General features: G+C 38.2%; 2 protein-coding genes across 7 annotated transcripts in view; one reads left to right on the plus strand and one right to left on the minus strand.

Annotated features, from left to right (window-relative positions):
- Positions 1-530: 530 nt before the first annotated feature.
- On the minus strand, positions 531-5,571 carry LOC122348181 (adhesion G-protein coupled receptor G1-like). 6 transcript variants are annotated; one of them, XM_043243463.1, is made up of 15 exons: positions 5,430-5,571; positions 4,914-4,988; positions 4,179-4,622; positions 3,988-4,036; positions 3,632-3,746; positions 3,405-3,527; positions 3,173-3,289; positions 2,840-2,882; positions 2,645-2,748; positions 2,377-2,495; positions 1,991-2,250; positions 1,819-1,915; positions 1,675-1,747; positions 1,473-1,514; positions 531-1,220 (listed from the first exon to the last, which is right to left on the minus strand). In XM_043243463.1, exons 1-15 carry the CDS (start codon positions 5,452-5,454, stop codon positions 1,179-1,181), a joined length of 1,728 nt encoding a protein of 575 aa, XP_043099398.1. In that variant the 5' UTR covers positions 5,455-5,571; the 3' UTR covers positions 531-1,178. The 6 variants fall into 6 exon arrangements, with proteins under 6 accessions (XP_043099398.1, XP_043099396.1, XP_043099395.1 ...); XM_043243461.1 differs by having other exon boundaries at positions 1,473-1,747; positions 1,819-1,906; XM_043243460.1 differs by having other exon boundaries at positions 1,473-1,747.
- Positions 5,572-7,614: 2,043 nt separating this feature from the next.
- ccdc102a (coiled-coil domain containing 102A) overlaps positions 7,615-16,262 on the plus strand; it is a 55,074-nt gene continuing 46,426 nt past the window's right edge. Inside the window, exon 1 of the mRNA XM_043245236.1 lies at positions 7,615-7,771. The gene's annotated coding sequence lies outside the window, so the exon portion shown is untranslated. The remainder of the gene's footprint in view (positions 7,772-16,262) is intronic.

Here is a 16,262-nt window from a genome sequence, read left to right on the forward strand (position 1 = left end):
AAGGAAGGAACATAAGTGAAAAGATAGTAGATAAATGAGTCAAAATTTGATTTTGGTAAACATTCGATGCAAACATTCTAGTCCACCTCCCTTGAGCACGTCGAGAAAGACATAATATCCTGACAGACCAGAGTGCGTCGGATTTTGTTACATGCCACACTACTTAAAATCACTAGAGGTCACTATTACCACTTTGAAAAAATATATAATTTAAACATGAGCTCAACATTCAAACGGCAAATAAGATTCTGCTTTTGTACTATAGCTCCATAAACAAGAAGTTGATATAACTTGCATCTGCATTCCGCCAACGAAAATAGTTCCCAACAGAGCGAAAGAAGAACTGTTGCTTAGCAGCGTTTCATAGTTGAATTAATCCGCGTTTAAATGAATCGACTGAATGAATTATTAAACACACACACACACACACACACACACACACACACACACACACACACACACACACACACACACACACACACACACACACACACACACACACACAAATAAATTCCAAGGACGCTCCGATGTCAATGGAATATTCAGATATATTTGTTTAAACAAATCAACAGAATGAACATGTAGGCCTATAGACCACAGTCATAATTATTTGTTAAATGGATGGAAACACGATTAAGCATAAGTTGTATTTTATATATACAAATATATTGCATACAGCAAAAAAACAAGGTTTACTTCATAATGTTAAACTATTACATTCATACAAAGAAAAAAATAAAGAAATACAGCATATAACGTAAAACATTTGTGTTTGATTCTTTAAACAGAGCTATGATTATATATAGTTCAATATTATGAACTACAGGAGAGCAGACCGAGCAGTACGCCAAACTTTAAGGAATAGTTAAAGGAATAGTTCACCCAAAAATTGACAATTACCCCATATTTTACTCACCCCGAAGCCATACTAGGTGTATATGACTTTCTTCTTTCTGACAAACAGTCAAAATGTCCTAAAAAGTTATCATGGCTCTTCCAAGCTTGGTTATGCGTTATGAGTTATTTATGGGGTCATTTTTATTTTTGGGTGACCTATTCTTTTAATTTATTATGTCCTTTTAAAAAAACACTCACTTATAAAATACTTTCATCATCTGTACACTGTAACATAACAGATCCTCTTCTGTCCCCATCTGAATTCAATTCACATCTCTTTTTCATCTGTTCAAGGACATAGTATCGCAGCACATGAAAAGCTCCTGTTTGGATAGAGAAATGTTAATTATTAGTATACTATAATCAATAATTGAGCATGATCACAAATTGTATGCATGCATTGCCTATATCTGACAGGAACCTTATGGATTACATGCAAGCTTTATGTAACAATACTGGTAACACAGCTCACTGTTATAGATGTGAAACTGACACAAATGCTTTGACAGAACCCGGATTTGAGTATCTAACAATAGCGGCAATAGTGTAGGATCAACAACTTAAAAAAATCTCACCAAGACAGGAATTGATCGTGCAGAAGAGGAAGAACACGGCCTCTGAGAAAGAGCCAAAGTTGAAAAGACATAGGCCCCACGATGTGCCAGACAGACAAGTGAGACCCCAGATACTAAAAAAAGCCATGCGGTTCTTCCTCCACTCAAGTTGGTTACGTATCTTTGTAGCCACAAATAAAAGCATAACTGCACCAGAGCTCACCACAACTGCCGTTAAGCCAATAATAACGATGTAATGAGCCAATCTGATCTTGTCAGAATCCAAAATCCAGCACCTAAGTGAGAAGAAAATAGCAATATATACATTGCATAATGCAAGGTTGTGTTAGAAACTAAATCTACTTACATAAAATATTGACTGGCAACACCTTCACTTGGCGTCTTCCTTAAGCCATAAATATCACCTATAGAAAGCAATCTACAAACTACTAAAGCTGGGATACCTAAAACAACAAATGACCTCGATTTAAAAGTTAGAAAATCCGAGTACAGAACAATTTACGTTTTAAGTAACTCACCAAAGCCTGCCAAATAAAAGACCCATGAAGGAAGATTTGAGCTTGATACGGAGACGACTACAAAGAACGTGTGAAACATTTCCACAGTCATCCAGCAGAGGGTGCTGAGCAAAGAATAATGCAAAAGCGTTCCCGTTATCCTACAAACGGTCTCATTGCCGGCGTTTCCCAGTGCGCCGGTGAGACTGAAGCACAGGCAAAGAAGAATCGTTGCCAGCACCAGACCACGACGCACCAGTAAGGACTGGTCTCTCTCTTTTCTGAAGCACAGGGAAAACAAACAGAGACAAAACAAGAAGTAGAAATACAAGTGAGGGCAGTTTCACAATAGACAAATGAATACATAAATAATAAAGCATTCCATGTAAGCCACTTAAGTCAGTTACCTGCGTTTACAGAGCCAATAGAAGAGAACCAAACAGCTCACTAAGGACACGGCACAGCCCACAGCGGTAATGAACGTAAGGGCCTTTAGATGGCGAGCTGTTGCCTTCTGTTCCACTTGCTGAAGAGAAGAAGAAAGATAAGTTGGGTACAGCATCATTACATTTGTATGGTGTAACCAGTTAACACACTGTCCCACTGCCCGTGCGTATATATTCATAAAGCCTGGCTCTCGGTGAAAAACACATATTTAATTTCTTAGTAACTCACCGCAAGAATGGCGAAGTATGTGAGGCGATAACAGCAGCATTCTGTCTCTGTGTCATGGATTTTAACAGTCTCACAGTCATCATATCTCCAGTTCACTTCATTATCTGCAGAGGCATCAACATAATTGTGTTTTAGCTAGCACTGAAACATCTGCTTAATGTCTAATACTGATTGCTGATTATTGTCGACGAGCACCTTTTCTTATGTCCCATGAAACACATCTTCTTGAATAGTTAGTCTGTTAAATGAAGGAGACATCGTATCGATAGTCAGAGCAGTTAAAAGCTTGTGATTTTAATTCTGAAAACAGCATCAGCAGTTGGATGTTTATGCGGTTTCACCTCCCCAGCCTTGTCATGTGGTTTTCAGAGTTAAGGAAATGGCAGACATTTCTGCTAGGTAGAAAATGATGTGAGCTATGGGTTGCTAAGTTTATTAATAGCCTTTTAACACCACAACAAATATGGTAGAACTTATAAATGTATAAGTGTATAAATGTAAATAATCGACATGCACGAAAAGACTTACTGGGAGAGCGGAGTGATGAAACCTGATTCGGACTGGTTCTGGGAGGTTTTTGATGATCTCGTTCTCCACAGAGAGTCCAACTATGCCATCCAGAACAACTGCATCAGACGATGCCCTCTGCACAACAAAAAATAATACTGTTGTGTCATACTGTACAGTGCTGTATATGTTAGTAGGCTAATGGAAGCCGAATAATTCACATGATTTACTTCTTCTTAATGTTGTCATATACCTGAAATAATGTGTTGTCCGTGTAGTAAGTACACACCACTTTGGATGTGCTCCTTGATTTAGATTTCAATGAGGAGGGAAGATAAATGGAGGGTATCATGTTTGGTGATACAGTTCGAGAGACCTGGAATGCAACATATATATTTATTCATTTGCAAAAAAAAGACCGTCCTCTGACTTTATTTGGTTATTTGAACTTTCTGCTTCTAAAAGGTGAATGTTATTTACTGGCAGAGTGAAATTGAGTCCTGTGAAACCCTCCTTGATTTCAATGGTGGTGCTCTGAGCGCAAGGTAGTTCCACACGACCTATTTTCTTGGATTTCATCACTACTTCCTCTATCCTACAAACACACAGAAACACACGCATTAGGGCATGATCAACACATGCATTAAAAATGAAAAAGTTCTTATATAATATTTATATATTTCATGCACAGCCTGACTAGCTAACCAGGTTTAATGCAATTTTATGTGTTCTTTCTAATTTCTACATCTGCATTGATGCCATAATACCACTATCTTTTTTCATTCAAAGACAAAGCTAAAATACACCAAGCTAAAATAAAACGACGATTGGCTCACATGTTTGCTCCACTGGGCTTCTGACTTGCCACATCACAGAATTTCTCCTCTAAGTAAGTGGAAAAACAAGAAATAAATAAAACTAATTACATACATAGAAATGCTGAACACAGATTAGTCAATGTAATTTTTCTTATTTTTAATTGTAAAAAATTATAAGATAACAAAATTATTAGACTAAATGTTCTTACTGCAGTTGATTGTATCTCCTCGAAATATGTATTTTTCTCTGACATCATATCTGATGATATCACCGTGGATGCTGCCATTCACAATACCATAAACACCAGGAGTTTCTTGACTGGATTGTGAGAGGTCAGTGCAGCACGTTCCTTGAAGGCCAAGTGATTCACAAAGAGTGTAATTCTTTCCATTCACCTCCACTATCAGCAGATCCAGCAGCGGCTCCCAGAACACACAGAACTGACTTTGATTTTGAAGAGGGTTCGATTGTAGAAGAACGGATGAAGATTTTGTGCACTTGGCTGTGATTCTGCCCTGAATTGAGAGCGTACTCTCATTGGCCGAAATCTCAATGCTCTCACAGCCTGTTTTCAAATTATAACTCAGATTTTGGTGTGCGTTGCCATGGCGCCATGTTCCACACATCTTAAAGTTTCTGTCATTCTCCATTGCTGAACAAAATAATAGTAAACAAAATGTATAAAACAATAAATGAATAAATGTTAATCTGCAAAGTTTTTTGAAGACATCTAAAGATATTATTAAGAACAACAACAAACAATCCAAACTATTACATGTTGCTGTTGCTACATGGACAAGCACAAAATATGGGGAAAAAATAATTTAAACAAACAAAAAATAAAACTAATTAAAAAACTTCATTTCATTACATATTTCATCCTGCCAACATCTTTTGATTTAATTTTACCCTTGAATTAAATGGTTTAAAAAAACTTTCTTACCTAGAACCAAAGTGAACAAAAGACAGGTGATAATCCACATTTTTAGAGTCTTTGGTGTTTGCTTCATAAATGGTGCTTGAAAAGCAACAGAGAGTTCAGGTAAAGAGAGCTGAATAAATGCTCAGTGGCATTTCTTATTAGAGTCAGACAAGGGTTTCCTATTTAAACGTAGGTATAAAGTAACTCACTTCCACTACTTTAGGAAGCCAGGATAAGGTGAGCAATATGCATTTAAAGTGGCAAATTTATTTATATGTGTCAAACTGGTGGTGCTCTCATTATAACTGTATACTGGCATGTAGATGTCTTTTCAGCTAATACTTATTTTAGTTATCTATTAGTTCACGCTGAACAGTATCATCAGCCGTTTGTCGTGTATGTATAACATGAAGTCATCCAGTCAAAATGTTAGAAACAGGTTCGGCCATGTATAGAAGAGTATCTGTCTGGATTTTAACAAACGCCCTGAACCAAAATGTGTGCACAATAGACACATTGAGAGAGAGGTCTACTCACTTGATTGACATCTGATGATATGCATCACTCATGTCTCATGTCACTCATCTGTTCAATCCAGCCAACAACAAAAACAGAGACAAATAAATGTGCTACTGATCAATTAAAGCAGATTAGAGATAATGAATGAATAAGAGATGTGATACAGAGGACATGTAACACTTCCCTTTTGATCAACTGTGAGAAACAGATGTTTTAAAGACTGTTCTGTTCTGTTAGACCGCTAACCTTAGTCTCAGACCACAGGTAACTAAAGTATTAATAGCACAGCAACATTCAAATAAGCCAGATACAAACTAACCCAACCTATCTCCTTAGATGCACTTTTACAAGTAGAAACCCAACAGAAGAGATACATGTTATAGTATGACTGATTGACCAAGACAACCATATTTCACATAACAGAACGAAAAATTATAATGCTGATTTGTTTGTATTTTTTTTAACAGGGTAGCCTCCTCTCTCTCTCTCCCTCTCTCTCTCTCTCTCCCTCTCTCTCTCTGTCCATTCTTTTTCCTGGCTGTGAGAATGAATACATCTTGTGTTCCATTATTATAACATCAATCTTCTTTGGACGGAGAGAGGAGTGTGTGAAATTGTGGGACACAGTTGTTATGGTGGAGTACAGGTGGGATATATTTCTTACGTGTCCCTGCTTTATGGTAGTTTCAGTCTGAAGGGCACATAAGGAAAAATAAGGTCATTCGTTTCCAGCACTGGGAGATGGTCCATGTTGTGTAAAAAATGGGTGTGTTCTGATGAACCATTTACAGAAAGAAAACATTACGTAATCCCAGAAGGACGGTCTGGCTAATCTTTATCCATAAGGGTGAGAGAAAAATACTTTTTCTGTTTAACTATACAATTTTTAACGATTAAAAATAATAATAATAAAAAATAATAATAATAATGTATTGACACAGATTAAAATTAAGTAATTACTAATAAATAACGATGTTTAATTGTTTTTTTAGTTTGTTAATTTAGCTTGCTTCAAAACTGACTTGGACTACATCCAGAATTGGTTTACATTCTGGTTATTATGTTGTGATCATTCTGCAATAACTGAGAATATGGCTCCCTCTAGAGGACTTTTACATTATTTTCATATAAGTTTTTTTGCTCATGATCAATAAAGATTTTGTCAGTTAACATGTTGATACCCAACAGGTACAAATAGCATGGTAGCAGCCACGTTTTTGTATGCATGTGTACTAATTGTTCAAGAAATACAAGAAATATCCTTCTCTGGTGACTTGCTCTAAATGAATCCAGCCTCACTGACAGACTCTCCCTCTGCTACCAATTACAATGCTTTTCGACCCCTCTGTTTTGCACCATATCCAGTAGGGGGTGATTTTCAGAACAGAGCCGGACCCTCCTGACGATGAAAGGATAGAGAAAGATGCAGCTGCTTTGGCAGAAGGTCTTATCTGCTGCCTGCACAGTTTGTTCATGGGTAATCTACAGTGCCACAGTCAATCAGATCAGACCCTTTGCTTTGGAAGTGGTGTTCATGTTGTGCAGAAGCTAAATAGATTAAAAACTGTCTTTTTTTTTGGTTGCAGGATGAAGAAAATAAATCTGGGCTTTCTCTGTTATACTTTTCGTTGTGTTGAATGACTGGGACAACAAGCATACTTTGAATGCAATGTAAAGTGTCTGCCAAATACATTTATAATACAAACAACAACCATTTACATTATTTCTATCCACACACACACACACACACACACACACACACACACACACACACACACACACACACACACACACACACACACACACACACACACACACACACACACACACACACACACACACACACACACACAGAAATTACAAATTATAAAAAAAAAACCTTTGAGTCTCTGAATAACAATAATGTGTGTTTTTCTCCTGTAAGCTCAAGCAACTATAGCATTTTGAAATAAACCATAGAGACCGTATTTATGTCAGAGTCTACAGGGTTAATTTTTAGGGTTAATTACCTGTAGTAACGTAGTGCCTATAGTATTTCGAAATAAAGTATAGTGAGCTTATAATATTTCTTTAGGGCACTTTCAGCTATCTCACATATTTTGGCAAAATACAGTCCATTGCATAGCGGTGTTGACAAAAAGCTTCCAGGCTGGAAGTTTGGTGACGGTGAAGGCGCCGCCTCCGTTCTGTTCGGTTATCCCTCCCCTTCCATCCTCTGCTCACATTGCTCTTCCCTTCGGTGGGAAAATTCCTGCTGGAACATCCACGCCAGGTTTGAACTCGGGAATTGTATTGGAAAAGCAGGGATCTGCAACGCACGCTGGAGGATTTTCTCCCATGTTCTTTCTTATATTGTTCAGGTATGTGCATGCGCTAATGGATCACGGCGCGATTACAGATGTATTGTTGTGAATTACCCGAACAGCGGTGTCGAGAGACGTTCAACACGACAAGAAATGTGCACGCAGACGTCGTTTTGGACACGCCAAACTTCCCAAATATGCAGTTTACCCGTGAATTGCTACGCTGTTTACCTTGGAGCTGATGTGTTGCTGTTACAAATAGTATCTTGTTGCGTTGAGTCACGTCGTTGGAAATATAGTTTCTAGGTTCTGCGTGAATAAGAACTGTTGTGGAGGTTGAAAAGGAAAAGTTTATGGTGGATTTATTGTTGTTAGCCTTTCTATTACTGTTCTGTGTGAGACTTTATATCAGCGTTGTTTAAATGTGGGAATGAAGTAAACAAAAGGTTACAATTGACGCGGAATGCAAGTTTACAGTTGCACTATTTGGAACGAAGTCCACTTCCTCTGCAGTTCAGAGTCATTCATTCATGTTCTATAACATGTTACAGTCTTAAATGTAACCCAGTGAGTCAAAGCATTTCAGATGTTGGCTTTTGAGGATTGGATGTTTTTACCTATATATATTTTTTTCCCGACATAATACGTAGTTTGTTTAGCTCCTAAGGCCTCAAATGCTATTCTCCCTCTCTGTCCAGCTTACAGTACAGTCCGGCTTTGTGTCACTGACTGCTAATGACAGTAGAAAAATGGGGCTTTTAAGACCATGACATCTGTTTTCCTCTGGGCTGGGTTGTCCCCTTTAACGCCTAGCTGTAAAAAAGGTAAAAAAAAAAAAAAAAAAAAGAAAGAAGGGGACTTCCTTTACAGTAAAACAGTGTTAATTGGAGGTCAGACAAGATCCATAAAGCCACAGCCAGGCTCACTTTTTCCACGTTCGAAATAGCAAATCCGTGACCACAGAGAAATACATTTTAGTGATATATTCCCTAATAGCTGTCAAAGGAGGGTTATCTGACAAATTTATAGTTGTCCAGGAATATTGTTTCGCATCCTAAAAACACACGCATGCACCCGAAAGGATGATTTGTAAATTACATGAGAAAAGACTTGCAGAAATAAGGCATTTATTGCACATTTGGGACCGGAGTTTGACATTGATTGTTTTTGTCTCTTGTGTCTGTCTTCTTTTTTTATAAAAAGGAATGCTCTAGAATCCCACATCTGGAGCACTCTGGTCGCCCACAGATGTAGTGATTTCTTCTTCCTCCTCTCCATCAGTGCATGAAAACAGTCAAGGCCACACTGAGCCTGGCCCTGTAGCCGCCCTAACCACGACCATCCCAACTGCAATTGCAGTGACCAGCAAAGTTGTCAGGACCAGACTGAGTTGAATATAGTTTGTCAGTTCCAAGGATGTGGGCTTGTGCATAAAATATCCATCTGTCTTCCTGTGTCTTCCTTCAGAAAAGTTTGCATAAAATTGAACATTCTGTTATTGTTTGTGTCATTTCAAATCTGGATTAGGCCCGTTTCATTATGGGGTAAAAACATTTTGTAGAGTAGTTACACCTGAAGGCAGGTCTTTTTCATACAGCAAAAGCTTATTGTGGCCACTACCGTTAAGTTCTAGGAAATTACACAAAAAGCACCACAAATGTAAACCATTTTACTCATATTTTCCAAAATGCCTATATTATATTATATATAAGTCTTTTGAGCCCATATGATAGCTTTGTCTTAAGAATAGATGGAAATTTGTTATTATCCGCAGAGTTGTTTGAGTTATTTTGTGACTTAAAAATTTAAATGTATTACGCTGACAAATCTAATGTGAGGCTATATATGATACTTGAAAATCAACACACATTTTGGATGTGGACTATTTTATGGTGTTTGGGAGTGTTTTTGTCGTTCTTGGAGATCAGCAGATGTAGTCCCTATGAATTGCCATTTTGTGGGAAAAAAAAATATAATTTGGCTGGATAGAAATATAAACTACGTGATAGAAATTAGCTAAAAATAAGCATTAGATGATGCACCTGTACTCCAAAGGTCAGAGAGCAACTGTAAACACTGTTAAATATCTAGGGCAGTTTGGATTGGCACGAGCAAGAATAAATAATGTCAGAATTGTGGATAATGTGTGTAAAGGCACAAAAAACATATTATTTTTTTTTGCACAGGAATTTGTAATTTTTGTCCACCAGTGCTTTTGTAATGGAGACCTTTCTGTATTCAGGTGCGTCGGCGGCCTTCATCAGCTTGATTTAATTACACGTCTTGTTTTGGTCTGGAGGTCAGACCTGCCAGACTCCCCTTCCCTTTCAACTGTCAACCTGGCAGTGGTCAGCAGATGGTGGATTGCTTTGTGAAATACCTCCGTAAGCCACCGAGCCTCCCTCCTTCTCAAGGAATTTGCTTCACTGATGGTAGCGCACCGAGCGTGGAGGCAGCTAGCCAGACAGATGGAAGGTGAAAAAGCACTATTGCCCCCATGTTTCTTTTCACTGAAAGGAGAACTCGTGTGCGTGGTTGCTATGGCGACCACACATTTTCAGACGACTCTGACCCATCTGCTTGCAGGCTGCACGTAGACTAAGAAAATGGAAGAGATTTTCATATAGGGTTTTGTGTACGTGTTCCTGTGTACTGTTTGGTTGTGGGAAACTGCTCGCGTACGAAACCCACATCCTTGTTTTTGCTTCGAGAGCAGTACTTTTTTCATGTAGGGTAGCTGCATAAAACCATATAATGTTTATATGGTAATTTATGATTATTTTATGCAGGTTTTCTGTGTCTTTGCTTTTTTTCTCAGAAATGCAGCTTCTTTGGCTTGCATGCTGAATCTGAATGCGTTCTGGTGGTGCACACCCATCCCCGAACCTCACCTTTAAAACCTCCTCGCTCTCTTTTCTGGTTCCCTTACTCCTCCTCCCGATTTCATGGGCTGTAATCGGTTGTGATAGTTTTGGAACACTGGCTCTGGCTGAAGCGTTTCTGTTTCACACAGCTCAGGCATGTGCAGACAGAATTAAATGGCTAAAGGAGATCTGCTCCTCCTAAATGATTGATTCGTCTCTGAATGAGAAGTACAAACTCTTTGTTAGCAGATCAGCAGGAAACCGAAAAGCTGCCTTCGAAGTATAGATCATTGACGCACAATCTGACAGCCCTCTTGATGTACCTCACACCCCTGCCGTGATAATTACAGCCAACTCTGAGGTCGGTGTGACCGCAGAACTTTTATGCCGCCTCTTGACAATCTATAGCATCAGATACAGTTACACATTCTCTGGCTGTTCTGAAAAATCACGTTGAAGGTCAGGATTTATCTGTGAAAGTCTCTAATTGGAAGTGGCAGCTAAGCTCATGATTAGCATTTCTGTGATATGTGTTGGTGTGACTGGTGCACTTTGGTCGAGGAGGTTTTTTTTCTTTTTTAACTACACAGTTGCTCTTTCTGTGTGTTTATTTAAAAGGACAGTTCACCCCAAAATAAAAATTCTTTCGTTAATTGCTCACCCTCGTGGCTCATGTTATTCAAAACCTGAAAGACTTTGGTTCATCTTAAGAACACAAATGAAAATATTTTAATGAAATCCTACACATGTACTGTTGTGAAATGAGAAGTGGGACTGACCAAAAAATTATTTGCTATGCTGTGAAAAAATTGATAAATATATTAATTTGTGTTCTGAAGATGAACAAAGGTCTGACGCACATGCAATGATATAAGGGTGAGTACTTAATAACCATTTTGGGGTGGACTATCCCTTTAAATGTAAACACATTCTACCTACAGAGAAAAAACAATGCATGATTAGCACTTTTGAAAGTTTATTGGTTGGAAAACATCTGATAAGTTTGGTCTAAAAGCCTCAGTATTTTGAAATAAAAGTACTTTATTGCACAAATTATTATTATTAGATGTTCAAAGATATTGAAGCACTTTTGTTTAAATATTTATCTATATATATTTTTTTCTCTTTCTTCTGCATTAAGAAACAGACAGTTGTACACCATATTTTTATGGGTTTTTCCATCGTTGGATTTATTCATGGTCTGCAGTGTAAGTCCGTTAAAATAAACATTTAGCCAAAATCATCTATGAATGATTTGTCTCTTACATTTGCAGCATTGTATATTTCAAGAGCTTAGATCTGTTCCACAGTGCTTAATGTTATTTTTCTTAAAAATAACACAAAAGAAGTGTGGATGTATTAAAGGAGAGAGTCTTAGAATTTTGTTGGGAAGTGACTGGCTTTAGTATTCGATATACTTCGAATGGGAGGATAAGTTCTGTCAGCTCCGAATTTGATGCATGGGATTTGGATTAGGACCTGTGATAAGAAACACTGCATTCTCACATATTGTCGCCAGATACCTGAACTCTCTGTTTTTCTTTTTCTTTTTCCACCGTAAGTTATGTATGTGGGATTGGAGAATAAATGTTCTATTAAGAATTGCCTCATTCATGCATGAAGAGCGCCGTGTCCTGTTATGAACCGGCACTCGTGTTAATAATTGCACCGATATTCTTCCCTCATTGCAGCTTTACGCCTCATATCACTGTTGACGCTTTGACGTATTACAATAGTCACAGATTCAGCATCGGTCTGCAAACTATTCAGATAAGCACTGGGCAAGCGTACCGTGTTTGCACACAGCTAATGTTTTGTCAGCCTTTAAGGCCTTTTTTCAAAAGTTTCTGTTCTTTTGTCACTTCTCCAGCTGTGTCTCTGCACTGCGTATTATGGTGGTGACCTCAGTGCTAAAGTTAAGCCTGGTCAAGACCACACTAGCTGTTCAGAGAGACGTGTGGGAAAAGCAGTTGTTTGCAAAAGTGGAAACTTCATAGTTTTCTTTTGTTTGACACGCAGCACATTCATTTGTTACAAGTTCTCAGTGAGACTGTAAATTCGTGTTAATGGGGCAAAAAACATCTGAAAGCTGTGTTTTTCTGATTGCTGTTGTTTACCTGGACCCCTGTGTGTTGTATTGCAGGCATTCTCGATAAAGATCTTTGGCATTTTGAAGTCGGACCTGCAGGAAGGAAGTCTGATAGAATGGGGGTTAGAGTGGAAAGGATGTTGTCTCAGGGGCCCATGACGACCCCCCCTTACTCTTCTTACTGTAGAAACAACTGTTCATGCCGGCTTCAGAGTGCTTATAATTCACCTTTTGGCCCTGCAGCAGGGGCCAGTCCAGCTGGGAATAAATGCACTACATCATTGGATATTCTGTGCCTTCCTGTGGCCAATTAGCTTGCACCCCGGGCCCATAAGCAGTCTGCCAGATGCACCATAGCAGCGGTCTGTGGCTTTGAGAGGGAAGGGCTGTGGCATACAGCCTATGAGGGGTTATTAGAGAGGCCCCTCTCTGAGTCCACACAAGTCTAGAGATTTGCTGCTGACCTTCATTTAGACTGCAACCGGAATTGGCCTCTCAAAGCTTGTAACGTTCAAGAATTTAGACTCGATAAAATATTGTCCAAAACTTTCAAAACCACTTTAAGTTCCAACTTTAACAGGGTATTTTATCCAAAAACTCACTGGAGAACACCAAAGATGCTATTTTGAAGAACATTTTAAGCTGTTGACCATTTTGAAAATGTCAATGGGATACAAAACAACAACTCTTATTGCATTTTTCAAAACGGTCAGAAAACAGTTGAAAGTTTTCTCAAAAGATCGGCATCTTTCAAAAAGGGGAAAGTCATACAGGTTTGGAACAACACGAGGGGGAGTAAATTACAATTCTTTTTATTATTTGGTTGAACTTTAAGAGAAAGTTCAAGTCGGAACCCAAACCATACGTTTTGCAGACATTCTTTAATATTTTGCCAGATATTGAGTATGATTATCAAACTCAATATCTGAAGGCTTTTCAAGTCTTCGGCCTTGACTGGATGATATCTAGCACAGAACTGGCAGATATCGTGCTCGCTCATAAATGTTAGAACACTTTTGTATTGTTCCGTTGTACCGCTGAGCATAGATGAGAAAACCATGACAAGGCTTTATTTTGTGCTGGCGTCAGCCCTAAGTTTAATAGTTGTATTAGAAGAGCTGTTTCTTCAGATACAATCATTTTAAAGACCCGGAGGTGTCTTCAGATTTCTTTTCACTTGCGTTGTGGTTGACTGGGTTAAAGCCAGCTGTCGGTTGAGATCACCGTTGCATAATGCATTTGCTTGGCAGGAAGGCATTTCCTTGTGATTCCCACTGAACTGGACCTCACAGACGATGATTTATGTTAACTATCATGTGAGATTCAAAAAGACAAAGTTGCTCTGTCTTTCCGTTGTTGAGTGGGAATGAGGCTTTTTCACAAGTTTGGCAACCTAGTGATAAAGTCTCTCGGGAGCGCACATCACACTCTCTGGTCATGTAGTTTCTCCTGCGCTAGGCCATTAGCTGACATATTTACAGTGCTTTTATGGTTAGTCGCAGATGTAGTGCAGTCAGTGTTGATTAGTCATGTCGGCACATGAGCCTGTAGACTGGGAAATAGCATATTTGTGCCTAATAGTTTTTTTGCACATATTATGTTTAATTAACAGTTTCTGTCCTACATTCTGAGCATTTTTCTGGATTAAGACCCAAGACAGATTCTCAAGGTCAGTTCACCCAAAAATGGAAAGTGTCATCTTTTACTCAGCCTCATTCCAAATGCACAAGACTTTTGTTCTTCTAATGAGCACAAATTTAGATATTTTTAATAAAATCCAAAGAATTTGTTTCTCATTTTTGAAAGTTGATTCACCCAACTAATACTTTGAAGAGTTCATTAAATAAATCCATATGAATTACGCAGTTTAATTGAAACTTGATTTCATGATTTTTATCATGAACAGATTTAATTCACAAATTTACATGAGCTTAACTGTACTTGCATTGTGTGCGAGAACAAACCTGACCTGGTTCCCTTTTTACCCTATTTGATGTGGTTTGATCAATATATACATATTTACATTGATCAGTATTATTTATGTGTAAATAAAAGGATAAATTAAATATGTTCGTCATCATGTCTGATCATGTTCGTGATCACGTCTCTCCAAAAGCTGTGGATTTATTTTATGATCCCTTTTGAATCATTAGAATGTTGAGTGAACAGACTTTAAAGTCTATTTCTATGCAGAAGTCTCTCAGGTTTTATTAAAAACATTTTCAGTTGTATTTCAGAGATGAGCAAAAGTCTTAAAGCTTTAAAACAGCATGATGGTAAGTAAATAACTGGATTTAAGGGGGTTTTGGGTGAGCTATCCCTTTAAGTAAGGAAAAAGCATTGTCAGTCTGAAAGCAGTCCTCTCGGTGAGGGTTTTTTCCCTGGATGTGTTGTCAGAGGATGATGGACTTTGCTTATGTGCTCAAGTTTTGTGTCTGTTTTGACTGTTTTGCCCCCATAAACTTTCCATTGCAAATCGTTATGTGAACTCCAACCTGCTGCTCCGTCTGAACAATTAGTCTGATTGGTCGGTTAAACAGTCTGCCTTATGTTTTATCATTTTCCACTTTGTGTATTTAAACACAAAAATGGTTAGAAACAATGTGTTCCTTCTGTCTAAAATTAACATACGTTATGGCTGTGTTTATAGCGCTCTGTCCTTTAATCAAAGGAAAGTATGTGAGAGAAAAGGGGGTGTTTGTTTTCTTTCTGGTGGATGGGTTCTCCTGATGGCTTTTGTGTTCTCTGGCTGAACCACAGAATGATTTAGATGATTTAGTCTTTTTTTTTTCTCCATTCATAACCAGAGCTCACTTCAAATGCTGCATGATTATTAAGAACTTGTAAGTTAATATACCTCTGTATTATCCTGTATTATATTTAAATGTCCTTTAAATAACTTAATTGTCTCAGTATGTCTGCAGTTTCAGTATAGCTTTACAATATTTATAGTTTGTGCAATATTTTGAAGGTATTATTTAGATCTTTACCTACCACAGGCATCAAGTGGAGGTCTTTTCGTATTGTGTGTGTGTGTGTGTGTGTGTGTGTGTGTGTGTGTGGGTGTGCTGTTGTGGTGTATCATGTTCCTCATCTGATCCTCATTAGTGGCAGGGAACATGAGGAGTCTGTCTGTGGGACTGTAGACGGTCTCATCCTCTCTGCATTTGTCTTATAGCCTTATGTTGCACTGTACCAACAAAGAATGACTGGGAACCAAGCAGATGGCCTTTATAATCCTTCTGCATTGCTTTGAGTGTCAATTGTTAGTCACTTTGTTTCATGAGTTTGAAACAGTAAAAGACTCTTTTGTGTCTAAATTCCACTCTTTTGAACTATTTGACTGTTTGACTCAACATCTTAACATGAGGGGTCATGAGGGCTGGCAGATCTGCCTCAGACCAGGATGTTGTAGGATGAAACATCTGTTATGTGTTGGTTCAAAAACTGGTACATAATAATCTATATTTGTATTCACCTTGAAATCATACCCTTGAAGCGCAAATGCATTCTTCTGAGGCTGTACATAAACACAATTCCTAAAACAGTTATTTGTTCCTAAATATTGTTTTGCTGAAATCATTGATATAAGACA

The sequence above is a fragment of the Puntigrus tetrazona genome, chromosome 7 (genome assembly GCF_018831695.1).
Source record: "Puntigrus tetrazona isolate hp1 chromosome 7, ASM1883169v1, whole genome shotgun sequence".
NCBI lineage: Eukaryota > Metazoa > Chordata > Actinopteri > Cypriniformes > Cyprinidae > Puntigrus > Puntigrus tetrazona.

What these genes read in the sequence shown, in the direction of transcription:
- LOC122348181 (XM_043243460.1), bottom strand. Translation starts at nt 5,454, where the DNA reads ATGCATATCATCAGATGTCAATCAA. An exon ending in AAGCCCAGTGGAGCAAACAT is followed by an intron (nt 3,747 to 3,987) that starts GTGAGCCAATCG and finishes GTGTGTTTGTAG; the next exon opens with GATAGAGGAAGTAGTGATGA. An exon ending in TATTGGCTCTGTAAACGCAG is followed by an intron (nt 2,251 to 2,376) that starts GTAACTGACTTA and finishes CCTGTGCTTCAG; the next exon opens with AAAAGAGAGAGACCAGTCCT.